General features: G+C 46.9%; 1 protein-coding gene across 3 annotated transcripts in view; it reads right to left on the bottom strand.

Annotated features, from left to right (window-relative positions):
- Positions 1–27,868, bottom strand: part of LOC120916549 (polynucleotide kinase 3'-phosphatase) — a 777,425-nt gene that overhangs the window by 23,816 nt on the left and 725,741 nt on the right. For all 3 annotated transcript variants that reach the window (XM_040327595.1, XM_040327596.1, XM_040327594.1), the window contains one exon: positions 27,801–27,868. In XM_040327595.1, coding sequence (XP_040183529.1) covers positions 27,801–27,868 — 68 coding nt within the window. The remainder of the gene's footprint in view (positions 1–27,800) is intronic.

The following is a 27,868-nucleotide window of genomic DNA, read 5'->3' as shown; positions in this document are numbered from 1 at the left end:
CCGAGTCAAAGGCCTTTTCTATATCAATAGAAACTATTATCCTGCAGGACGAATCCAAGTTAGGGAGCTGTAAATGTGTGAAAAGTCTCCTCAAATTAGTATCAGTGGACTTACCCGGCATAAAACCCGTCTGGTCCACATCCACCAAAGATGATATCACCAGAGCTAGCCTCTTTGCTAAGACTTTCGTCAGAATTTTAAGATCCATATTGAGAATTGCAATGGGTCTGTAGGACGAACATTCCAGCGGGTCCTTACCCGGCTTAGGTAATAGGATAATATAGGCATCAAGAATTGACGCCGGAAGCTCCTTTTTTTCTATGCAACACGCAAACAAGGTCGTAAGTCTGGGGGCCAATTGTTCCAACATATAATTTGTAAAAATCCGCCGGGAATCCATCCGGACCCGGCGCTTTATTAGGTGGGAAAGCAAAAATCGCTGCCTCTACCTCCTTTTTTGTAATTTTGGCATCCAAGGCCATGCATTCTTCATCAGTAAGTTTGGGAAGGGACAAACTACCCAGCAGATCTCTCAGTGCTTCATGATCATACGACGGGATGGGGGCGTAGAGGGCAGAAAAATATGCCTGGAACTCAGCCAAAACTGCAGTCGGTCCCCAACCAGATCTCCACCTGACCCCTTTACCACTGAAATATGTTCAATATGGTTTTGGTCTATATAAAATATATAGATGCGCTAATATTAACTTAAAAGGTGATATAACGTAAAAAGAAAACTAATCAGGGAGAACACTCCATAAACTGTGAATTACTAATATGTCCTTAATTAGTGCACAGTGATTAGCAGGATTCCATGCAGGGAAAAAATCACTCTCTTCAATCTGAATGCTAATCCAGCCCTCCACCGCTGTGATCAGATGATACAGGCACTCACAGACAGGGATTGCATGAAAGAAAAGAGAAAAAAAACCTCATTGCGCAATATTCGATGACAGATCATAAAATGTAATCAGAGCATTGACATATGCACTCACGAATCCCCGCTTTCAGTAAAGCATAAAAACGCCACTCAGTATGTTGTTTCCTCAGCTCGATCCGATGCACTCGGATTCGATCGCAGGCTCCTCCCAACTGTCTGTGAGTGCCTGTATCATCTGATCACAGCGGTGGAGGGCTGGATTAGCATTCAGATTGAAGAGAGTGATTTTTTCCCTGCATGGAATCCTGCTAATCACTGTGCACTAATTAAGGACATATTAGTAATTCACAGTTTATGGAGTGTTCTCCCTGATTAGTTTTCTTTGTACGTTATATCACCTTTTAAGTTAATATTAGCGCATCTATATATTTTATATGTTTCACTGTTTGGATTTGGTATCACTCAAGATAGCAGCTATATTATTTGTTTTTTTATTTTTGGTGCACGTGGAATTGATTATTTAATTAGCGCTGTAGTATATTTTTCACATTAAATGGTTTTGGTCTGCCACCAACCTAGCCAGCAATTTTCTGTTTTTATCCCCCTCAGAAAATAACGAGTTTGCTCTATGCTTAGCTTCCGTATGCGCTAGGTCATTGTAGTGGATGGAAAGTCTGCGTCTAGCTTCTAACAGGGCAGCATACGTGTCATCAGTTTTATCAGTAGCATGGACAGTCGCACATTCACGCTCCCTATCCTGCAGCCCCAGAACTTCAGCGTTTTGATCTACTCTCACCCTCTTGATAGCCGTGATAGATTCGCCTCAAATCACCTCCTTAAAGGCGTCCCAGACCACCGGCGGATCTGCCAAGTCCTCATTCAGGGCCCAATAGTTATCCACAGCCTCAAGCAGATGCGTAGAGACCTGTTCATCCTGTAGCCAACCCGGGGACAACCTCCAACTCCTCACCCCCCCAACTGCCGGAAAGAGCAAGGAGACAGCGAGTGGATTGTGATCTGATAAACCTCCCGCCAAATATTCTGCCCCCCTCACATAGGACAGCATAGCCTGGTTCCCAAATGCTAGATCTATCCTAGCCGAGGAGCGATGGGTCTGTGAAAGGTGAGAATAGCATATAGTGGTTAGGTTCTTAGCTTGCCATATCTCAGTTAAACCTGCCATGGAAACCCAAGCCAACAAGTCCTGTGACCCACCCCGCCCGGGATTGGAAGAATCCAGCACCCCCAACGTGGCATTGAAATCTCCCATCATCAGAAGCGGCAAATGAGGATGTGGTGCCAACTTTACATAGAGATCATACAATAATTGTATAGCAAAAGGAGGTGGTACATATACATTTACAAGTAGCATTTTGCGGTTACCTATATCTAGAACCACTGCCACATATCGTCCCCCAGGGTCAGTTATCACCTGATGAATCGTGCAGGGAAGCGTCCTACTAATAAGTATAGACACCCCCCTGGCAAATGTGGAGTATGTGGCATGAAATGCCTTTTGAATCCAATGTTTACGTAAGGCCAGAATTCTACTACCCTCCAGGTGAGTCTCCTGCAGGAGGACGCATGCGGCCTAACTGTTTTCAGATACTGGAACATTGAGGCCCTTTTAAATTTAATATTCAGCCCCCGGATGTTCCACGATACAAACTTAACCACATTAGCCATATTCTTTCTTACCAAACATTCCCCAGGTGCATCTGAGACGTGCCCAGAAGTTTAATACAGAACACCATACCATAACCTGAAAAGAGGCCCACGCTGATCGAGGACTGGGAACTGAGTAGCAAGCATATAGAACAAAAACAAACCCCCCACACCCCAACCATAACAACCCACCCCCCCTGCCATTATACCAGAACCAAAAAATAAAAAATAAAAAAAATAAACCATGAAGCAAAAAGGCTTCAAAGAACCCCATTGTCTGGTATGCAGCTTCAAACCCCCAAAACAGTGCAAACACCCAAAAAATCAGATGTTTCCGGAAGGTCCTCCGAACGGTCACTTGTCCAACAGTGAAAACTGAAAAAGTCTTCTTTAGCCCCAGAGAGCTCCGCCAAAACAGCTTCAACGTGGAGCCACAAACTCAGGACCTAAAATCCAGTGGAGGAAAGTACAGTACACCACCGCCATCTAGTGGCGTCTGGCTGATAGAGCATATAAGGCACATGTTATCAAAAATGCAATAACACAGAAATTATCATTAGCACTCTGTCCCTTCTGTGCAATTTTTAGGAACAACTTGTAAAAAGAAAAACCACAGGAATAAAAGAAAAGACAAAAATCGTATATAAAATTGAAAAATATGCCTCGCAGCATCAGGCAACAGGAAAAAATTGTACTGCAAGCTGATGCAGATATAAAGAAAAAAGAAACAAGGAGAAATTCAACAGGCCCAGACACGCAGGCACCTCAGCTCTGCCAGCAAAAACATGGTGACCAGGCACAGTGCTGCCGGCCAGGATACCAGAGAGTTAGGGAATAGAACAATACTCATCTTGTGACGAATCCTCCTCATAGATTCCTGTCCAGCCAGTCGCACGCATCACGTGGGTTGTCAAAAAACTTCACAGTACCTTGATATTGAACACGCAGTTTACTGGGATAAAGCATGCTGTACTGTGTGTTCTTCTCTCGCAATCTTTTCCTGACATCATTAAAGGAACGCCGTCTTCTCTGTGTTTCCGCCGAGAAATCAGGGAAAAGCATTACCTTGGCATTTTCATACTTCAGGTCTTGGGCCTTCCTGGATGCTGTTAGGACCATGTCCCTATCCCTGTAATTCAGGAATCTCACCAGAAAGGGACGTGGGTAGTCACCCGGGGGTCTCCTACCCATAGGCACCCTATGCGCCTGTTCAACCACATAAGTTGGTGGTCGCTCACCCAAGTTCAGGAGTTGTTTAAAAAATATTTCTGCAAAGGTGGTGGATTGTGGGTCTTCTGCCCCCTCCGGCAGTCCAACCACGCAAACATTATTTCTCCTTTGCCTGTCTTCGGCATCATCTGCACGGTCCTATAGGAGTCTCACCACGGCCTGCAGTTCGGATAACTGATTGCCCTGGGATTGTGTCTCATCCTCCACATTAAAAATCCTCTCCTCCGCTTCCGTTAGCCTCCCCCTAATTTTATCCAGGTCATGTCTAATCAGGGTACATTCTGTGGCAAGGTGGTCAATGCTCACCATTACTGCGACCTTGCTGGCGTTGATTGCCTCCAGGATCGGCCGGGTAATCGGCCGAGCTGCATCCTGAACCGGAGGGACAGGCGGGGGCTCCTCCGTCCGGATTACCTGTTCAACCCCCTCCATCTGAGCCATCTTCGTCGCAGGCTTCTTGGCGCTTCTGGAGGAAGAAGGGGAAGGCAAGATGGCGGCGGCAGAGGCCTCGTCCGCGCCTCGTGAGGAGCGGGTCTGGCGCTGGCTCTTTGGGGTCTGATGGCCGTGTTTCGCTGCCCCCTTTCTCATGTCCAGACGTTTCCCCACCTGGATCAGGGGTGCAATCCCCGAAAACAGGGCTCAAAAGGCTCCAAAATCAAATGAAAGAGCAGGAGTATTGCGGAGCTCTCTCAGAGCACGTCCTGCCTCGCTCACATCCGGACACGCCCCAACCGTGTCATCTTATTGTTTGATTCTTCAGTCAAGGACTTTATTTGCGCTGCACTTTTATTATTATTTATCCTACAGTTTGTGGGGGGGGGGGGAGAGTAAAACGTGTAATCCTGTTTGCCCGGGTGTTGAAGCCGGCACACGTCTATCAATTGTGCAGAGTGTAGGTCTGTAGAAATTTGTTTGCAGGCTTTCGTTGGCAAAGAGGACGTTCCTGAGGACGTATAAATGCCAGGGGACATCGGGGCGTTAAAGTCTCCTCCTAGTACGAGTTGACCCTCCCGAAAACGAGACAATCTCGAGAGAGTGCGGCGTATGAAAGAGTCTTGTCCCTCGTTCGGAGCGTATATGGTTGCAAATGTTCGTTGTATGTCCCCCACCGAACCTTTAATGAACGTGTAGCGTCCCTTCGAGTCTATCAACGAATCCCGGAGGGACCATTGTATTCTGTTGGACAGGAGAATAGAGGTGCCCCTGGATTTAGTTTTGTTGGTGGAATGGTAGGCTAAGAGGAAGAATCTGTTTTTGAGGACCGGTAGTCGGTCTTCCTTTAAGTGGGTTTCTTGGATGAAGGCTATATCCACCCGTGCTTTCCTCAAATCGTTCTTCAGCATGCGTCGCTTTTCCGGTGTGTTAAGGCCCTTTGCATTAATGGAGTAAACCGCGAGACCGTCCATCCCCAAACCGGAGGGGGAGAAATAAAGGCCGGGAGGGGAAGCGGCCCTAAGGAGATGCTCCCGACCCATCCCGCCCAGCAGAGGCCAAGGTGGCCACAGAAATCCTGCCGATAGCACCCATATCCCCGGGGAGACACCGAGCACCCACCCGACCCCTGCACGGCCCATCCGCCCGCCGGGGGGGACAACCGCACAGAGCCCCGCGTCCGCCACCCCCCCAGTGCCCCCGAAGCAGGCACACCATCGGTTGGCCACGGGGCGTCCTCAACCCATGGTCAGCCCGTGCACCTCCCCCAACAGACCCCAGATAACCATGCACAAACATTCAGCTGATATATATATATATATATATATATATATATATATATATATATATATATATATATATATATATGGCTTTTTTTCAGGGGGAACTTGGGGGAACTCAGTTCCACCACCTCTGGCTCAGACCCTTTGGTGCCTGCTCACCACAATCACTTGTAAACACAGAAGTCTGGTTTCTGTGTTTACAAGTGACAGCTTTGTAACCCCCTGAACTCTGCACTCTGTATGTAATGCAATTCTGGAATTTAATGCCCCTTTAAGACCCTTCTACTGTTTGTGAAATCTGAACGGGTCGTGGTTGAGTTCCTGCACCTATTTTCTGAGAAAAAAAGCTCACACACAGTACAGACCAAAAGTTTGGACACACCTCATTCAAAGAGTTTTCTTTATTTTCATGACTATGAAAATTGTAGATTCACACTGAAGGCATCAAAACTATGAATTAACACATGTGGAAATTATACATAACTAGAGTTGAGCGGACACCTGGATGTTCGGGTTCGGGTCCGAACCCGAACTTTTAAAAAAAAGTCCGGGTTCGGGAACCCGAACACGAACTCCGAACCCCATTGTAGTCAATGGGACACGGACTTTTAAAGAAAAAAAAATGCGCGGAGGTCCCCGCAAATCCAATAACCAGACCCTTTAGGTCTGGTATGGATATTAAGGGGAACCCCGCCGTCAATTAAAAAAAAAAATGACGTGCAGTTCCCCCTAAATATCCATAACCAGACCCGTTATCCGAGCACGTTGACCTGGCCGGCCGCAGAAAAGAGGGGGGGGACAGAGTGTGGCCCCCCCCCTCTCCTGAACCGCACCAGGCCACATGCCCTCAACATGGGGAGGATGTCCCCATGTTGATGGGGACAAGGGTCTCATCCCCACAACCCTTGCCCGGTGGTTGTGGGGGTATGTGGGCGGGATGTTTATCAGAATCTGGAAGACCCCTTTAACAAAGGGGACCCCCAGATCCTGACCCCCCCGTGTGAAATGGTAATTGGGTACACTGTACTCCTACCATTTCACGAAGGAAGTGTAAAGTATTGCAAAAAAACACACTGACACCATAGAATAAAGTCCTTTATTATAAAAAAAAAAAATAAAAAAACTCCAGCAGTGAGAAATCCACTCATTCCCGGCTTCCTGCGTTGTCCTGATCCTGCGATGGCTGCGGGTGATCTCCAGCGATGAGAAGATCCTGCGTCGGGTGATCTCCGCTCCAGCGCTGAGAAGATCCATCCATCCAGCGCAGCAGCATCCCCGACCTCCTCTCACCGCTGGACACAGCCCAGCGAATGACGCGCTGCAGCTGTGACATTACTTATATAGAGGAGGCAGGGCCACCCGTCACGTGACCCCGCACCCTCTGACGTACCCTCTGCTACGTCACTGGGTAAGCCCAGGGTCTTTCCTCTTCCAGGAAAGACCCTGGGCTTACACAGTGACGTAGCAGAGGGTACGGGGTCACGTGACGGGTGGCCCTGCCTCCTCTATATAAGTAATGTCACAGCTGCAGCGCGTCATTCGCTGGGCTGTGTCCAGCGGTGAGAGGAGGTCGGGGATGCTGCTGCACTGGATGGATGGATCTTCTCAGCGCTGGAGCGGAGATCACCCGACGCAGGATCTTCTCATCGCTGGAGATCACCCGCAGCCGTCGCAGGATCAGGACAACGCAGGAAGCCGGGAACGAGTGGATTTCTCACCACTGGAGTTTTTTTTTATTTTTAATAAAGGACTTTATTCTACGGTGTGTGTGTGTGTGTGTTTTTTTGCAATACTTTACACTTCCTTCGTGAAATGGTAGGGGTACAGTGTACCCCATTACCATTTCACACAGGGAGGGGGGGTCAGGATCTGGGGGTCCCCTTTGTTAAAGGGGTCTTCCAGATTCTGATAAACCTCCCGCCCGCATACCCCCACAACCACCGGGCAAGGGTTGTGGGGATGAGACCCTTGTCCCCATCAACATGGGGACGTCCTCCCCGTGTTGAGGGCATGTGGCCTGGTGCGGTTCAGGAGAGGGGGGGGCGCACTCTGTCCCCCCCTCTTTTCTGCGGCTGGCCAGGTCAACGTGCTCGGATAACGGGTCTGGTTATGGATATTTAGGGGGAACCGCACGTCATTTTTGTTTTAAATTGACGGCGGGGTTCCCTTGAATATCCATACCAGACCTGAAGGGTCTGGTTATGGATATTTAGGGGGAACCGCACGTCTTTTTTTTAAATTGACGGCGGGGTTCCCCTTAATATCCATACCAGACCTAACTCCGAACTCGAACTCCAATCCCGGACCCAAACTTTTTTCAATTATTCGGGTTCGGGTAAAAACCCAAAGTCCGTACCGAACTTTACAGTTCGGGTTCGCTCAACCCTATACATAACAAAAAAGTGTGAAACAACTGAAAATATATTTCATCCTCTAGGTTCTTCAAAGTAGCCACCTTTTGCAGCAGACACATCTTCTACTTCATGGTAGAATATCTGCTAGGAAACCACTGCTAAAGAAAGGCAACAAGCAGAAGAGACTTGTTTGGGCTAAAGAACACAAGGAATGGACATTAGACCAGTGGAAATCTGTGCTTTGGTCTGAGGAGTCCAAACTTGAGATCTTTGGTTCCAACCCCTGTGTCTTTGTGCGACGCAGAAAAGGTGAACATATGGACTCTACATGCCTGGTTCCCACCCTGAAGCATGGAGGAGGAGGTGTGATGGTGTGGGGGTGCTTTGCTGGTGACACTGTTGGGGATTTATTCAAAATTGAAGGCATACTGAACCAGCATGGCTACCACAGCATCTTGCAGCGGCATGCTATTCCATCCAGTTTGCGTTTAGTTGGACCATCATTTATTTTTCAACAGGACAAGGACCCCAAACACACCTCCAGGCTGTGTAAGGGCTATTTGACCAAGAAGGAGAGTGATGGGGTGCTGCGCCAGGTGACTACCTCTTGAAGCTCATCAAGAGTATGCCAAGAGTGTGCAAAGCAGTAATCAAAGCAAAAGGTGGCTACTTTGAAGAACCTAGAAGATGAAATATATTTTCAGTTGTTTCACACTTTTTTGTTATGTATAATTTCCACATGTGTTAATTCATAGTTTTGATGCCTTCAGTGTGAATCTACAATTTTCATGGTCATGAAAATAAAGACAACTCTTTGAATGAGAAGGTGTGTCCAAACTTTTGGTCTGTACTGTATATATATATATATATATATATATATATATATATATATATATATATATATATATATATATATATATATATATATATATATATATATAAAGAGTTTGCAGGCATTGAAATATATCATTGGCTAGCATATAAGTCACCATACAGTCCCCATATCCCCCAGGTTGCCCCTGTCTCCACAGCAAAAAGGTGGCAGCAATGTCCCACTCCGACCCCAGGGGGCCCCACCCTCCTCCCCCCAGACCACAGAGAGGCCCCATGTCAATCAGCGGGGGCATCCGCCGTGCACGTCTGTCCTCCTATGGCCCCCGGGCCGGAGAGGATCCAAGGATCAGTGCGCCTTGGTGGCGTTTAAGGGTACTCAAAATGTCCTCTGTCTGTAGGACCAGCCAGGCGGAGAGCATAGGGGATATTTACATTCCCTGAGATAACAATAAAAATGGTAAAAAAAAATAAAAATGGAAGGAACAGTTTACAAATAAAAGAAAAAAAGAAAAAAAAAAACACACCCCTGTCCCCCCCTGCTCTTGCGCAAAGGCGAACGCAAGCGTCGGTCTGGCGTCATATGCAAACAGCAATTGCACCATGCATGTGAGGAATCACTGCAAAGGTCAGATCGAGGGCAGTAATTTTAGCAGTAGACCTCCTCTGTAAATTGAATGTGGTAACCTGTAAAGGCTTTTAAAAATGTATGTAGTTTGTCGCCACTGCACGTTTGTGCGCGATTTTAAAGCATGTCGTGTTTGGTATCCATGTACTCGGCCTAAGATCATATTTTTTATTTCATCAAAAATTTGGGAAATAGTGTGTTTTAGTGCATTAAAATAAAAAATAAAAAAGTATTTTTTCCCAAAATCACTGCACAAATTGTGTGAAGAAAAAAAAAAAAAAAAAAACACCCACCATTTTAATCTGCAGGGCCTTTGCTTTAAAAACATATATAATGTTTGGGGGTTCAACTTAATTTTCTTGCAAAAAAAAAAAAAAAAGTTTTCATGTAAACAAAGTGTTAGAAAGAGCTTTGTCTTCAAGTGGTTAGAGTGGGTGATGTGTGACATAAGCTTCTAAATGTTGTGCATAAAATGCCAGGACAGTTCAAAACCCCCCCAAATAACACCATTTTGGAAAGTAGACACCCCAAGCTATTTGCTGAGAGGCATGTCGAGTCCATGGAATATTTTATATTTTGACACAAGTTGCGGGAATTTTTTTTTTTTTTTTTTGCGCAAAGTTGTCACTAAATGATATATTGCTCCAACATGCCATGGGCATATGTGGAATTACACCCCAAAATACATTCTGTTGCTTCTCCTGAGTACGGGGATACCACATGTGTGAGACTTTTTGGGAGCCTAGCCGCATACGGGACCACAAAAACCAAGCACCGCCTTCAGGCTTTCTAAGGGTGTAAATTTTTGATTTCACTCCTCACTGCCTATCACAGTATCGGAGGCCATGGAATGCCCAGATGGCACAAAACCCCGCCAAATGACCCCATTTTGGAACGTAGACACCCCAAGCTATTTGTGAGAAAAACAATCAGCGCCACAATACTAATAAATTACTCCTATAATGACATGAGAAAAAAAGATCTACTGATGAAGGCCAATGAGAGGCCGACACGCGTTTAGAGGGGAGGAGTCGTATCTGTGATGTCAGGCGAAGCACCGCAAGTCTTGATCTGCGGTGAATGAGCTGGTGATTTGATACATGCTGTTTTTATTGTTATTTCTTGTAAGTGTAACTTTTTAGGGGGCCTTTTTAATAAATTTAAAAGCAGAGAACACTATGGTACTTGTGTTTTTGTTTCATGTCCTTAACCCCTGGATATATAAGTGGAATTGATTATTAACCGCTTCCCGACCAGCTGCCGCAGTTTTACGGCGGCAGGTCAGCTCCCCTGCGCGAGAGCACGTAATATAACGTCGGCTCTCGCGCAGGCCACTAGGCCCCCCGCGATCGCCGCCGGGCACACGCGATCGCTCGTTACAGAGCGGGGACCGGGAGCTGTGTGTAAACACACAGCTCCCGGTCCTGTCAGGGATGAAATGTATACAATGTATGAACAGCGATCAGTCATTTCCCCTAGTGAGGCCACCCCCCCTACAGTTAGAACACACCCAGGGAACATACTTAACCCCTTCACTGCCAGTGGCATTTTCATAGTAATCCAATGCATTTTTATAGCACTGATCGCTATAAAAATGCCAATGGTCCCAAAATGTGTCAAAAGTGTCCGAAGTGTCCGCCATAATGTCGCAGTACCGAAAAAAAAAAAAACGCTGATCGCCGCCATTTCTAGTAAAAAAAAATATTAATAAAAATGCCATAAAAATATCCCCTATTTTGTAAACGCTATAACTTTTGCGCAAACCAATTAATAAGCGCTTATTGCGATTTCTCCTACGAAAAATATGTAGAATACGTATCGGCCTAAACTGAGGGAAAAAAATATATTTTATATATTTTTGGGGGATGTTTATTATAGCAATATGGTCTGGTGGTTAAGTGGTTAAGTGGTTAAAAAGAGAATGGAGGAAGGTGGTATTTGGAGACAATTCAAACGTTGATTACCCACACAGAGGTGCAGTCTGGAGACTGTAGGAATTACTACCATTGGTAAAGTGGATCGATCGTGGTGGACACGTGGAGTGATCGGTCTATGAGTTTTATACTCATCCATGAGGTGAGCAGGCATTTTAGCAGGTGGTGGTGTGCACTGAATATTGGATCCATTTAAATAGGATTTTTCCAGTGACAGTTTGGAAACCTACATATGAACAGTTTTTTTTATTTATTTTCTTCTTTCATAAATTGTTTTATGGAATGTATAATTATTTGTTTATATAAGATTTATAGATACGCAGCGCTGCACTATTTTCACAAAATTAAGACCCCAAGCTATTTGTTGAGAGGTATGGTGAGTATTTTGCAGATCTCGCTTTTTGTCACAAAGTTTTGAAAATTGAAAAAATAAAAAAAATACATTATTTTTCTTTCTTTATTTTCAAAAACAAATGAGAGCTGTACAATACTCACCATGCCTCTCAGCAAATGGCTTAGGGTGTCTACTTTCCAAAATGGGGTCATTTGGGGGGGGGGGGGTTTGTGCTATTTCGGCATTTTATGGCCTTCGAAACTGATAGCTAGTGAGGAGTGAAATCAAAAATTTGCGCCCTTAGAAATCCTGAAGGCGGTGCTTGATTTTCGGGGGCCCGTATGCGGCTAGGCTCCCAAAAGGTCCCCGTACTCAGGAGAAGCAGCAACATGTATTTTGGGGTGCAATTCCACATATAACCATGGCATGTTTGAGAAATATATAATTTAGTGACAACTTTTTGTAATTTTTTTTGGTCATCACTTGGGGCAAAAAAATTTCAATATTCAATGGGCTCAACATGCCCCATAGCAAATAGCTTGGGGTATCTACTTTTCAAAATGGGGTAATTTGGGGGGGGGGGTTGTGTGCCATCTTGGCATTTTTGGCCTTCAAAACTGTAAGAGGTAGTGATAGGTAGCGAGGAGTGAAATCAAAAATGTACACCCTTAGAAAGCCTGAAGGCGGTGCTTGGTTTTTGGGGCCCCATACGCGGCTAGGCTCCCAAAAAGTCCCAAACATGTGGTATCCCCGTACTCAGGAGAAGCAGCAAAATGTATTTTGGGGTGTAATTCCACATATGCCCATGGCATGTGTGAGAAATATATCATTTAGTAACAACTTGGGGCAAAACGAAAATAAAAAAAAAATAAAAAAAATTCCCGCAACTTGTGTCAAAATATAAAATATTCCATGGACTCGACATTCCTCTCAGCAAATAGCTTGGTGTGTCTATTTTCCAAAATGGGGTCATTTTGGGAGTTTTAAACTGTCCTGGCATTTTATGCACAACATTTAGAAGCTTTTGTCACACATAACCCACTCTTCTAACTACTTGAAGACAAAGCCCTTTCTGACACTTTTTGTTTACATGAAAACATTTTTTTTTTTTGCAAGAAAGTTAAGTTGAACCCCCAAACATTATATATTTTTTTAAAGCAAAGGCCCTACAGATTAAAATGGTGGGTGTTGCATTTTTTTTCCCCACACAGTATTTGCAAAGCGATTTTTCGAACACATTTTTTGGGGAATTTTTTATTTTTTATTTTAATGCACTAAAACACACTATATTGCCCAAATTATTGATGAAATAAAAAAGATGATCTTAGGCCGAGTACATGGATACCAAACATGACATACTTTAAAATTCCGCACAAACGCGCAGTGGCGACAAACTACATACACTTTTAAAAGCTTTTACAGGTTACCACATTAGATTTACAAAGGAGGTCTACTGCTTAAATTACTGCCCTCGCTCTGACCTTCGCGGTGATACCTCACATGCATGGTGCAATTGCTATTTACATACGACTCCAGACCGATGCTTGCGTTCGCCTTTGCGCAAGAGCAGGGGGGGGGACGGACGGACAGGGATGCTTTTTTTTTTTTTATTATTTATTTAGATTTTTTATTTAATTTGTAAACTGTTCCTTCCATTTTATTTTTTACCATTTTTATTGCTATCTCAGGGAATGTAAATATCCCCTATGATAGCAATAGTTAGTGACAGGTACTCTTTTTTTTTTTAAATGGAGTCTATTAGACCCTAGATCTTTCCTCTGCCCTCAAAGCATCTGACCACACCAAGATCGGTGTGATAAAATGCTTTCCCAATGGCGCTGTTTATATCCGGGGGGGACATTCCCTCCCACTGGATGTAAAAACAGTCTGGAGGCTAATTAGCCGCTAGGATTGCTTTTACATGAAAGCTGACAGCTGGCTAAAAAGAATGATACCAAGATGATTACTTAAACCCGCAGGCATCATTCTGGTATAACCAAAGTCCAGCAACATACCTTACGTTGATGGTTCTTGTTGGACATGTATTGTAATCTTTTTTTTCATGCAGCCTGTTGGCTGAACGAAAAAAAGATTGATCGGTGGGTATGCCCACCATTAGAATACCTCCCTTCATCCACCCACTTCTAATGATGGGCATACATGCACCATTTATATATGCCGAAGCATGGGGGCATCCTCCCGCAAAAAAGTTATGCCGCGTACACATGGTCAAACTTTTCCACGGGCAAGACTCCGTCGGAATTTCGACTGCATGTACGCGGCATAAAAAGTTATGGCGCATACACGCGGTCGGACGTTTACACAGGCAAGCCTCCGTCGGAATTTAGACCGTATGTCTGCGGCATTAGGAGCATAAATCGCTCCTCTGCCCCTAATGCCCCCATGCTTCGGCATATATGCTCTTTTTTTAACTGTGGTGGTGAAATCACCTCCTACAGCACTGGAGTCACGGCTTTATATATGGTGGGAGCAAAACGCTGTTGCTGTCAAGTTAAATAAATCCGCGCAACAGCTGAATGGCGTACCTGAAAACAGTAAAGTAAATTATATACCTGAAAAGCAAGCATGACAAAACATAACAATAAAACATTGCAGACTAGAATACAGTAAAAAAGAGCAGAACAATAGAGAGAGAATAGAGAGGGAGAGAACAATAAAACGACAACTATTTTACATTTTTATTTTATTTATTTTTTTGTGTTTTTATGTTTTACTTTTTTTTGTAACTAACTGTTCAACTTTTCGGTTCCAGGTTTGGGTCTCAAAATGCGATGGCATCTTGGGAGACCCTGTGTAAGTGTGCCTAGCCTGTGAAATGCTTTACCCTACGCGAATACTTCACTCGTGTGTGGAAGCATTCAAAACATTTGCCAGTGCAAAGACCAGGATTGTCAGGACAGCGGGGACAATAATAACGGGTGTCACGCCTATATCCCTCCTTGCTACAGACATGACATCTTTTTTGGGGGGCTCGTTGGGTAGGGGTACTCTCAAAGACATACAAAAAATGCCTCTCATGCAGTCGGCTTACTGCATTTGGTTGGGAATGGTGAGGTGCAGAACTGCATGGATACAGGAGTTCTAAGATGATCTCATCCTGGAATGTAAGGAAGGATCCAGTCCGTCCTGAAGCTCTGTATATGACATGAGCGTTCAGCAAAGCCAATTGAAATAAGTACAGAGACACTTTATGTACCAGCGTCTCATCTTACGGGCAATATGATACGGTGCCATCAACTGGTCGTTGAGGTCCACCCCTCCCATATTTTTGTTATATTGGTGGACACAGAAGGGTTTCTCCACAACACCAGCCGCCGTACGAATTTGTACTGTCGTGTCTGCGTGAAGGGTGGTAAGAACGAAAACATTCTTATTGTTCCGCCACTTCACAGCGAGCAAATTTTTACACCTTGAGCAGGCTCTCTCCCCCAGTCTAAGACGGGAATCTACAAGCCGCTGGAGAAAGCCCTGGCGATTAGGTCGCATGGTGCCACATGCTCCAATCTGATGATCAAACAAGTGACTAAAAAGTGGCACGCTTGTGTAATAATTGTCCAAATACAAGTGGTACCCTTTTCCGAATAAGGGTGACACCAAGTCCCACACAATCTTGTCAGCGCTCCCTATGTAATCTGTGCAGTCCTCCGGCTCTACCTGACTATCTTTGCACTCATAAACCATAAAGCTCCATGTATAGCCTGTTGCCCTGTCACAGAGCTTATAGAGCTTGACCCCGTTATCTGACACGCTTGCTGGGAAGGTACCGCTTGACAAGCGGCCAGAAAATTTAATTAGGGACTCATCAACGCAGACAACTTGATGGGGATTATACAAGGCTGCAAAACGTTTGTTGAAGTGGTTTATGAGGGGCCGAATTTTGTAGAGCTGGTCGTATTCAGGGTCTCCACGTAGTCGACAAAGTTTATTGTCATTGAAATGCAAGAACCGCAGGATCGCCTCATATCGTTTCCTGGTCAGGGAAACAGAGAACACAGGCATATGGTCATATGGACCAATAAGTCTGCAACTTCGGAAATTGGTGTATGCCCATGTTGAGGCAAAGGCCCAGAAAGGTTTTAAATTCGAAAACCGTAAGTGGTTTCCATTCTCTGGCAAGGACGGACTGGGGATTAGCGGCAATGTAATTACCAGCATATAAATTACTCTGGTCCACAATAGATCTATAGAGATCTTCCGTGAAAAACAGCGAATAAAAATAAAGTGTTTCAACCTGAATACCGGGTTGGCCAGTGAATGGGGGAAGTACGGGTTCTGCAGAAGTAGTGGGGACCCAATCAGGATAGGCAAATTCTGCAGGAAGGGCACTATGGGCCTGTCTTTGTCTTCTTCTTGGTGGCAGCGGGACACTACTTGTGCTTGCCACCTCGCCAGCTTGAACTGCACTTATGGGACTCGCCACATCACCACGTGATACTGCAGTGCTGGATGAACGACCAGGGTGTACTAGGCCGCTAGTGCTTGCCAGTTCACCAGAAGGAATGGCGGCGCTAGTACTGGCTCTCTGCTCCATACAAGGGTCCTGCGGTTCTTGCTCCTCAACAACATCAGAATGGGGGTCGGGTACGCCTGGCCTTAACAGGGACTACAACTTCGTCGACAGAGCTATCTGACATGGAGCCGCTGTCTTCTACGGGGATGTATTCCGAGTCAGAATCTGACAGATGCCTGACCTCCTTTTCACTATCTGTCATGCTCAGAAACTCATAGGCCTCTTTACTAGTGTACATTCGCTTTGCCATTTTGGGCTCTAAATTTAGTGGTACACTAGTAAGGACTCACAGGTAAAAAAGCACCTGATCTGTCAGCAAATGTAGAAGACGCTTCCAAAAAAAACTGTTAGCGATCGCAGGGATCAGGCATGTCTCTGCGAACGCTGCAGTTATGTGTGTTGTGTTTTGTAAGTAACAGTGATCGATCGATACTGCACTTGGGTGGGTTGGGCTGGGCGGAGGGGCAAAACACAGGTGCTAGCAGGTATCTGGGCTGATCCCGCTAACAATGTGTTTTTTGGAACCCTAAACTGCTGGGTACGCTAGTATTGATATTGATCTGTTCAGATACTATACCACTAAGGGGGGTGTATGCTTTGCGAGTGGGTGTAAGTGTTAGGTTTAACGCTGCCTGGGGCGACGCAGACCCTGACTGCTAAAATTGAATTGATATCACCCGCCGGGCGATCAGGGGGTTAAACCTTTATTGGGTTATATAACCAGCGTCACCCGTAACACTTATACAGTGATCACTGGTGAAAGGGTTAACTAGGGGGCAATCAGGGGGTTAAAACCTTTATCAGGTAATATATGGGGGTACCTGACGCTATATAAAAACCTGGCGGTGAACCTAAATAACTAACTGGCTAACCAGTGTCACCTATACGGTGATCACTGGTGAAAGGGTTAACTCTAGGGGCAATCAGGGGTTAAAACCTTTATTAGGTCCGATCGGACTCCCGACCCGCGGGAAGGCAGGCACGTACAGGTACGTGATTGTGCCTGTACGTGCCATTCTGTCGACGCATATGTACATGCGGCGGTCCTTAAGTGGTTAAAGCAGAAGTTCCACTTTTGGGTGGAACTCCGCTTTAACCACTTCAATACCAGACAGTTACGCCCCCTTCCTGCCCAAGCCAATTTTCAGCTTTCAGGGCCGTCATTGTTTAACCACTTAACCCCCGGACCATATTGCTGCCCAAAGACCAGAGCCCTTTTTGCGATTCGGGACTGCGCCGCTTTAACTGACAATTGCGCGGTCGTGCGACATGGCTCCCAAACAAAATTGGCGTCCTTTTTTCCTCACAAATAGAGCTTTCTTTTAGTGGTATTTGATCACCTCACTATTTTTTGCGCTATAAACAAAAATAGAGCGACAATTTTGAAAAAAATGAATATTTTTTACTTTTTGCTGTAATAAATATCACCCAAAAATATATAAAAAAACATTTTTTTCCTCAGTTTAGTACGATACATATTCTTCTACATATTTTTCGTAAAAAAAAAAACGCAATAAGCGTTTATTGATTGGTTTGCGCAAAAGTTATAGCGTTTACAAAATAGGGGGTATTTTTATGGCATTTTTATTAATATTTTTTTTTTACTAGTAATGGCGGCGATCAGCGATTTTTTTCGGTACTGCGACATTATGGCGGACACATTTTTGGGACCATTGGCATTTTTATAGCGATCAGTGCTATAAAAATGCATTGGATTACTATAAAAATGCCACTGGCAGTGAAGGGGTTAACACTAGGGGGCGGGGAAGGGGTTAAGTATGTCCTGGGTGTGTTCTTACTGTGGGGGGGGGGGGTGGCCTCACTAGGGGAAACACTGATCCTCTGTTCATACATTGTATGAACAGAAGATCAGCATTTCCCCCCCTGACAGGACCGGGAGCTGTGTGTTTACACACACAGCTCCCGGTCCCCGCTCTGTAACGAGCAATCGCGGGTGCCCGGCGGCGATCGAGCCCGCCGGGCACACGCACGGGAGTCGGGGGCGAGCAGGGGGCGCCCCTAGTGGCCGCTCAAAGAGCCGCCGTATAGCTACGGGCTCTCGCCCGGGAGAGCCGACCTGCCGCCGTAGAATGATGGCGGCTGGTCGGCAAGTAGTTAAATGACAATTGCGCGGTCATGCTACACTGTACCCAAACAGAATTTTTATCATTTTGTTCCCACAAATAGAGCTTTACTTTGGTGGTATTTAATCACCTTGTCAGTTTTACATTTTTTGCTAAATAAAACATTTTGTAAATACGTTTTCTCCTTCACTGATAAGGTGGCACTGACAAGGCGGCACTGACGATGGGCACTAATGGGTGGAACAGGTGGGCCCTGATAGGCACTAAAAGGCTGCACTAATGGGTACTTATGAGTGGCACCGATAGGCGGCACTGATATACATCACTGATAGGCATCCCTTGTGGCACTGGCAGGCATTGTGGGTGGGCACTGACTGGCAGCTGCCTGGGCACAGACTGGCATTTCCCTGATGGTCTAGGGGGGGCATACCTGGTGGTCCAGTGTAGATGGCCATACCTGGTTGTCCTGGGCGGGCATCGGATCAGCACAGACCCCCCTTGTCAGGAGAGCAGCCGATCGGCTCTCCTTTACTTGCGTCTGTCAGTCTTCCTGTTTACATTGTGATCAGCCCCTGAGAGTATTTCCCGGGGGAATCCTACTCGAGAAAAGATCCTGACTAGAGCCTCTGCTACCGTCTCCGCCTCAATGTTGGAGAGTGCCACAGCATCAGGGTACCTGGTGGCATAGTCCACCACCGTGAGGATGTAGCACCTTCCGGCCCTGGGTTTTTTGGGGGGGCCTATCAGGTCTACTGCCACTCTGTAGAATGGTTCCTCTATTCTAGGTAGGGACCATAACTTGGCCTTGGGGTGGTCCCCCCCCCCGTTTCCCTATCCTTTGACACGTGTCACATGTCCTGCAGTACGTCTGCAAGTCTTTTGATATCCCTGGCCAGAAGAACGTCTGGGTAAGGCGGTCCTTAGCTTTCTTGATACCCAGATGTCCGGCTAGCGGGATATCATGGCTGAGCTTTAGAAGCTCTGCTCTGTATTTGTGGGGTACAACTAGCTGCCTTTTTATAACTTGGGCTGCCCCACTTCCCACTCCCCCTTTGACCCTATATAGCAGTCCCTTGTGCCAGTGGAAGTTCTCTTGAGCATTACCTTCCTTAGGGGTACCTACAGCCTTCCTGTAACCTGCTAAGGTGGGATCTGACTGTTGGGCTTGGCCAAAGTCTTGTGGAGTGCCCCAGAAGGGGATAGGGTCAGGGCATACTACAGGGTTTTCGGTTCCTACCTGTGGTTCCTGTGGCACTGGCAGGCATTGTGGGTGGGCACTGACTGGCAGCTGCCTGGGCAAAGACTGGCATGTCCCTGGTGGTCTAGGGGGGGCATACCTGGTGGTCCAGTGTAGATGGCCATGGCGGCATGCTGGTGGTCCTGGACTGCCATCCGATCATCACAGACCACCCCTGTCAGGAGAGCAGCCGATCGGCTCTACTTTACTCGCATCTGTCAGACAGTCTTCCTGTTTACATTGTGATCAGCCCGTGATTGGACACGACTGATCACGTGGTAAAGAGCCTCTGATGGAGGCTCCCTACAGAGATCAGTGTATCGGTGTGTCAGACTGACACACCATACCACCGATCGCTGCAATGTGTGCCCCCACAGGCGCACGGCAGCTGTTATCCTGCTGGACATCATAAGTCATCCAGTCAGGATAATGCAACCACCGCCTGGCAGTCATTTTGCTATAGAGAGACAAACCTGCAACACTATAAAGCACTTCATAACATGTTTAGCAATCAAGTATATGCAGTGCATTCATAAAGAATTCTGATCCCACTTTTTTTTATTTTATTATGTTACAGTCTGATGCTACGGTAGTTTAAATTCTTTTTTTCTCATTAATCTACACTCCATAATGACAAAGTGAAAATAGGATTTTTGTACTCACCGTGAATTCCTTTTCTCTGAGTTCATGGACGGACACAGCCTAAATCTTGACAAAGTGGGTATTAGCATTCCTTTAGGAGTGACTAGGCAGAAAGTGTTAACGACTTCAAAGCTGAAGAGCCCTGCCCAGGGGGCGGTCCTACTGGCTATATCCCCTCAGCTTGCACTAAGAAGCTCAGTTTGTCAAAAGCAGTACAAACTTAAAAAAAAAAAAAAAAGGGGTGGGGCTGTGTCCAGGGTTGTCCCGATACCAATACTCATATCGGTATCGGGACCGATACTGAGCATTTGCGCGACTACTCGTGCAAATGCTCCCGATGCTTCCCCCGATACTTTATTTTTTTTTCTCCTGAGTGGGGGCGGAGAGCGGTCGCAGAGGAGACCGAGAGGAGAGTGAGGGGGCGGAGAGGAGGCGGGATCGGATGGCGGAGAGCAGAGCAGTCCTCGTGTATGTATAATATACCACTGGTAGAGAGCAGCTGCCGCCGTCTAGTTGTTCGGCGCTCAGGGAACATAACAGCTTTCATTTGAATAGCTGTGTGTTCCCCGCCACGCGTCGTCATAGCCCCTCCCCCTTGCCCGTGCACTTTGATAGATAAATCACCCGTCCCAGGATTGGACGGGTGATCTGTCTATCAAAGTGCCTGGACAAGGGGGAGGGGCTATGACGATGCGCTGCGGGGAACACACAGCTATTCAAATGAAAGCTGTTATGTTCTCTGAGCGCCAAACAACTAGACGGCGGGGGGGATGAGACACAGACAAAGCTGAATGGGGGAGACACAGACAAAGCTGCATTTGGGGGAGACACAAGGCTGCATTTGGGGGGGGACACAAGGCTGCATTTGGGGGAGACACAAGGCTGCATTTAAAAAAAAGTATCGTTAATCGGTATCGACGAGTACATGAAAAAAAGTATCGGACTTGTACTCTGTCCTAAAAAAGTGGTATCGGGACAACCCTAGCTGTGTCCATCCATGAACTCAGAGAAAAGGATTTCATGGGGAGTCCAAAAATCCTATTTTCTCTTTTGTTCATGGACGGACACAGCCTTAATCTTGACAAAATGGGACGTCCCAAAGCAGTGTCAAAACGAGGAGTGGGAACAGCATAAAATTTAACTTCACCCCAAAACAAAACAGATCTCCTCAACTGAGGAGTTGTAACTCTAAACAGCCGCCTGCAAAACTTTGCGGCCAAAGAAGCACTCACATCAACTTGTAAAGTTTAATGAAAGTGTGAACGGGCGACCAGGTCGCCACCTTAAACACCTGGGAAACAGATGCTTGATGTCAGATAGCCCAAGAGGCACCTATTGCCCTGGTCGAATGCATGGTGACAGGGAGACGCCCGACCCTTTATGGCATAAGCTTGATGATGATCTGTCAGATCTACCTTGAAATGGTGGCCGATGAGACCACTGGGCCCTTCTTGTCTGTTTGTCTGGGCCAGCCACCGAAACAAACAGTGAGTCTGAACTTCGGAACCGATACCGAGCATTTGCGCGAGTACTTGTACTCGCGCAAATGCTCCCGATGCTTCACCGATACCTGGGATAAGAGGGAGCGAGGCATCATGTAAACAGGAAGTCAGCGGGCGGAATCGTGGTCGGAGCAAAGATCCAAGCAGAGTCCTGGTGCAAGTAAGCTGGCAGGGGTGGAGGGCGCAACACGCTATCATTGTCCAGTGATGCTATGTGTTGCCTTGAACGTCCCGACGCCCATATTGGTACACCCTGAACCCGGCCACATTAAGCCAGCAGCAAACATCTTGTTACACCCAGCCCATATAGTTTGAGCTGGGTGTAACAAGATGTCCGCTGCTGCTTTTATACAGCCGAGTGCAGGGTGTACCAAGATGGGTGCCGTAGGCAGTATAGTAAAACATTTTAGTTTTCCTTTTCCTCTCATGTAATTAAGTGCCAGATATCAGTGCCCACACGTCAGTGTCCATCCGTCAGTGTCCACACGTCAGTGCCCACACGTCAGTGTCCACACGTCAGTGTCCAGACATCAGTGCCCAGACATCAGTGTCCATCCGTCAGTGCCCAGACATCAGTGTCCATCCGTCAGTGCCCAGACATCAGTGTCCATCCGTCAGTGCCCAGACATCAGTGTCCATCCGTCAGTGCCCAGACATCAGTGTCCATCCGTCAGTGCCCAGACATCAGTGTCTATCCGTCAGTGCCCAGACATCAGTGTCTATCCGTCAGTGCCCAGACATCAGTGTCTATCCGTCAGTGCCCAGACATCAGTGTCTATCCGTCAGTGCCCAGACATCAGTGTCTATCCGTCAGTGCCCAGACATCAGTACTCAACAGTCAGTGGTCATCAGTCATTGCCCATCCATCAGTGCCACTGCCAGCCATGAGTCCGTGCCAGCCATGAGTGCATGCCATCTATCAGTGCACTGCTCACCAATGCTGAATCAGTGCCACTTATCAGTGCTCATCAGTCAGTGCCAGGCATCAGTGTGTACCACCTATCGGTGCCCAGCCATCAGTGCCACTGCCAGCCAGTGCCACCTTTTAGTGCCCGTCAGTGCCATCTATAAGTGCCAGCCATCAATGCGTCACTGTCACATGACATAAAAAAAAGTATCGGTATCGGCGAGTACTTGAAAAAAAGTATCGGTACTTGTACTTGGTCTTAAAAAAGTGGTATCGGGACAACCTTAGTTAGAATATTCCACCAAACATGAGCCAAGACTTCATGAAGGGTGTACCAGGCATAGAACATCTTTATTGAGAAGGCAGGCTCTTCTATACACCAAAAAGAATACTTGCAGTAACCAGATGGACAATGACACACTCCACCCACAACAGCATACAATGGGTACGAACGAGCCTCCAATACACATTCATCATCAATAGAAATTCACACAATACAGTCTCTTGAGAGCCAGACTAAGGTTAATTTACATGACAGTAGCAGACTACATTACCACAGCAAGCTTTTATAGTACACCCGCCCTCTCTCTGCCTGGGAGATATTGAGATAAGTTAAAGGGTCACTAAAGGGAAAAAAAAATTGCCTAAAATTAATGTCTGCAAGGTAGACCGACAGAATAGTGTAATGATTCTGTTAAAAAACGAGTAAATACCTATTAAATTCTTTCATCTATATCACCTCCAGCGTTCTAGTATGTTCTCTCATTCACTTCCTGGCTTGCATCATTCGTTCATGTAAGAACTACATTTCCCAGTATGAATTGCGGCACGCCCAGTAATTCACACCTCCTTGAAGTCTCTAACATGTAGAGAGCGTCCTGTCGCACAGATGTAGTTCCCAGGAGGGGGTAAGCACGTTACTGACCACTGCAGTAAAGCCTCCCATCACGGTGGTCAGTAAAATCAGACAAGCAGGAAGTGAACAGAACAGAGAAGAAATAGAGCAACTTCTGAGCAAAAATGAACAATGAGGAAGTGAAAAGAGGAATGTCTGCATGTAATGGATGCTTATTATGAAAAAATTGGTTTATTCCTTTAAATGGGTTGTAAAGGAAAAAAAATGATCTCCAGGCAGAGAGCACACAATTTTTTCAAAAAGTTTGAACACCCCTTTCCACACAAGGTATCCCTATAATTACATATCCCCTGATAGCCCCAATCTGGGGAACCAACATATCCAAATTTCACCCAGAACGGTCCAGGGGTTCTTAAAAGAAAACCGAACCTATGAGAAAATACTGAATAAAGTCTATTTTCTAAACAAGTGTCAACAAGGGAACTTCCCTAATGTTCTCAAACATTGGTTTCGGAGGCACCTAGAGACCGTGTCGTTAAAGCCATTGACTGTAAAGCAGGATGACGTATGGGACCTTGCGACAGCAGGTACTCTCGTAGTGGTAGACGCCAAGGGACGTCTGCTATTCAAATCCCCACGAAGGTAGTGGAGGACGGACCGGAGAGGCTGCATGCCGAACCCCCTGTACAAACATTCTCACTAGAGAGAGTGAGCCACCAGGGGTCATTGGAAAAAAAGACAGCCAGGGCGGATAATTGCCCCTAATTGTACTTAAAGCAAATTACGGCCGGTATGCTCCTTTCTGCCCACCTTAAGGTGTAAGCGACCTCTGACGCTGCAGCCAAGCTTCTTGTTCCTCCTTGATGGTTGACATATGCCACTGCCGTGGCGTTGTCCGACTGGATGCCCCTGTAGCCATTGAGACCATGTGGAGAGGCATAGCCTGATCGCCTGAAGTTCCGGGACATTGATCGGCAAGTGGGAATCCTCCAGAGACCAGCGACCTTGGGTCGACAACCTCCCAACCAAAGTGTCGGAGGGTCTGACAGGTTATAGACACGCTCACCTATAATTCTGAGCTTGAAGTGGCCCTCGGAAGAAGATTGTTCAAGTAGCCCACGATAGCAATGCCACGCTGTCTTAGTAGGGCCAGAATTGGGGCAAGTACCTTGGTGAACACCCTTGGTGCCGATGCCAGGCGAAAGGGGAGAGCCACAAATTGATAGTGGTCTTCCCCGACCGCAAAACGCAGACATTTCTGATGCCTGGTGCATATGGGGACATGCAAATAGGCGTCCTTGATATCCAAGTATGCCAGAAAGTCCCCCGGCTGGAGGGCAGTGACGACAGAGCGAACCGATTCCATCCGGAATCTTTGTACCTTCACAAAGCAATAGAGGGCCCTGAGGTCCAGGATTAGACGAACGCCCTCCTTCCTTGGTACTATGAACAGATTTGAGTAAAACCCCTAAAATCGTTCCGGTCCTGGGACAGGAATAACCACTCCGCTTTTAAGCAGGTCTTGAACTGCCCCAAGAAGGGCTTCCCGGCGAGTCGGTTGTAGCTGGAGGTTAGAGGGAAAAAATCAGTTTGGTGGGCAAGATAGAAATTCTATCTTGTACCCTGAATAGACTACCTCGCAAACCTACCGGTCAGGGACCCGAGATGTCCACCAGGTCACGAATTCGCGAAGACGTCCCCCCACATAGCTTTGTTTGCAGGTTTGTTGGGTTTGCGAAACCAGGGATGTCTGTCCCTGAGCAGGCACTTTATCGGCCTGAGGTATTTTACCTGCCGCACTGGGCAGACCAAAAAAAACAAAAAATGCTTATGGCTTCTTCCCCTTTTTGGATTGTGGGAGCAGCGTGCTTTTACCTCCTGCGGCATCTTTAATTATGTCATCCAGGGAACCTCCAAAAAGTATGTCGCCCTTAAAGGGCAAGTCCATCAGGGCCTTTTTGGAAGATTGGTCCGCAGACCAATTCTTTAACCAAAATAGACGGCATAACACCACCGCATGGCTTGAAGCCCTGGCCAGCAGAGGAATCGTGCCCAAGTCTGATTTGCAAAGAATTTTAGGCCCTGTACCAGTTGGTCACCTAGGGCTACCTCGTCTGGGGAAGCCTAATGTGCTTCTAACCCATTGTGCAGCATCTTTGCCCATTCAGTGAGTGTTTGAGATACCAGGGCCCCAACTATGATTGGGCATACCGCTGAACCCACTACCGTGTACAGGTTGCGAGTGATCGCCTCGGCCTTCTTGTTCACAGGGTCCTTGAAAACGGGAGCCCCCTCCACTTATATAGTGGTTAGCTTGTTTAGTCTGGACACAGGAGGGTCCACTATCGGGGGCAAGGTTTATTTATGTTGTTTGTCCCACTCCTTGTATAAAAGTTTGTCTAAATAAGACACACAAAGAAACACCTTAGCAGTGTGGGTCGCCTTACGGAACCCAAAAGGGACCGGCGCTTCTGTTACTTCTGCAGCCCCCTCTATTTTTAGAGTATCTCGCACTGCGGTGATAAGGTCACCTACCAGAGCCCTATCGCGTGCTGACCTGGATTCAGAGTCATCCTCACTGTCCGGCCGATCTCGGTCCGCGTCCTCAGATACCTCAGAGCCAGGGTCATGAGACGTAACTGGACCCGGCTCCGCATCTGAGTTGACCCAAGAAAATGGCGGGGGTAGGGGTGATTTCTAGCCCCCGTTTTCCCACGTGCTGCTTCCACCTTGGCAACAAAGGCATCTAGGATTGCCGACATGGCGCCCACCGATAAATCGGGTGCAGGGGCATCAATTGCAAGCTCAGGTGTTACAGGGGAAAATACGTCTGCTTCTGATGACATGCGGACCCACACGCCTGGCACAGGGACTTCAAGTCAAGGCACAGTAACCCACCCTCCTAGCTGCAGCAGAGATGAGAGGTTCCCACTAGAGGACTCGCCACCCTGGAACAGTAGTATGCTGCCATCCGCCACTTAGTAGAGCTGCTTCCTCGTCAGATGCAGTCTGACCCTGCAGCAGCGTGTGTCTGTCAGTCTGCGCCGTTTAAGTGCTGTCTGATAAATGGCCGCAGAGCGGCCACTAGAGGCCAATAATGATCGCGGGCCACAAGAACATGGCTGCCAAGCATAGATAGAGTGTGATGGCATCAAGAACATGGCCGCTGGGTGGCAGCTAGAAGCCCACACAGTGAGACCACAAAAACGACCATAGCCAGTGCATGGATCTCAGGGAAAAACAGGTCGCGCAGCCGATCGAGACCAATCAATGCCACAGTACACAAGCGCATGACCACTGGGTGCAGATAGAGCCAGGAGCCCAGGACAAAGGCCGCAGAGCGGCCGCTAGAGGCAAAACATATGAATGAATAGTCAAACACCGCCTGGATCACAGCAAAGATGGTCGGCGAGTGACCGCTAGAGGCCAAATACAGCGCGGCCACAAGATGGCTGCCAGTGCAGTAGAAAGTAAACACAGCAGGATCACAAAAAACATGGCCGCCAAGCGGAAGATAGAGGCCAAATACAGCGTGGCCACAAGAACATGGCCGCCAGTGAAGATAAAGCAATACAGCATGGATCACAGCCAAAATGGTCGCCGACAGCATGGAGCAGGACACACAGGTAAGCAAAAATCTCTTTAAAGCAGCTTATAACAATGCTTTAGCGGACGTATATGCACAGTTCCCCCAGGTGAAGCCCCACCCCAGCAGCTAGCTCAGAGAGCCTAGGGAGGAGGGAAGGAAGGGAGGGGAAGAGGGAAGGAAGGGAGGGGAGAAGGGAAGGATAGAACCCTTTACTCACCTCTCCAGGAATGCCCAGCTCTGTCTTCCTGCCGAAGCAGGGGATTATACTTCCCCTTCCTGAGGATTGTGCTGGAAGCATCCCAGACAGACCATTTTCCACATGGTGACTGTCGGCCAGGCTACTGCGAATCGGCCCTGTAGACTGGTCCTATGCAAGCCCTGGAGCGTATAGCTCACTGGCCACCTGTAGAGCGACGGGCATGTCGTGGATGACCCAGTGCGTAACTATGGTCGGCACACACTCAATGGCCGAAACTGGGGGGACTACAAGGATCTGGGATCCAGCCTGTCGCCCAGTCGGCAGTTGATCGGAGATCACAGGAACAAAAAAAAATAAAAAAATTCCATCTGGAATAAAAAACCTCCAGGCCTATGGGCCCGAAGGGAGCCATATCTTCTCCTTAACTAGACAGAAAAAAACTGAGCTGCTTAGTGCAGGCTGAGGGAATATAGTCAGTAGTACCGCCCCCTGGGTGGGGCTGTTCAGTTTTGAAGTTAACACTTTCTGCCTAGTCACTCCTAAAGGAAGGCTAATACCCACTTTGTCAAGATTAAGGCTATAAATGTATTAAAAAGAAAAAAAAAAAAGACTAAAATATCACATGTACTTAAGTATTTAGACACTTTATTCAGGGTCTGGTCTTTTTGGGTTCAAAACGTACTTGTAGCTGTTGATTACCATGTCATTTACCGAAACGTGTCCTTTACCCGTGTAAGTCATCTCTCGGAA

This window comes from Rana temporaria, chromosome 10, assembly GCF_905171775.1.
Source record: "Rana temporaria chromosome 10, aRanTem1.1, whole genome shotgun sequence".
Classification (NCBI taxonomy): domain Eukaryota; kingdom Metazoa; phylum Chordata; class Amphibia; order Anura; family Ranidae; genus Rana; species Rana temporaria.
This window is presented reverse-complemented; position numbering and strand designations above follow the sequence as displayed.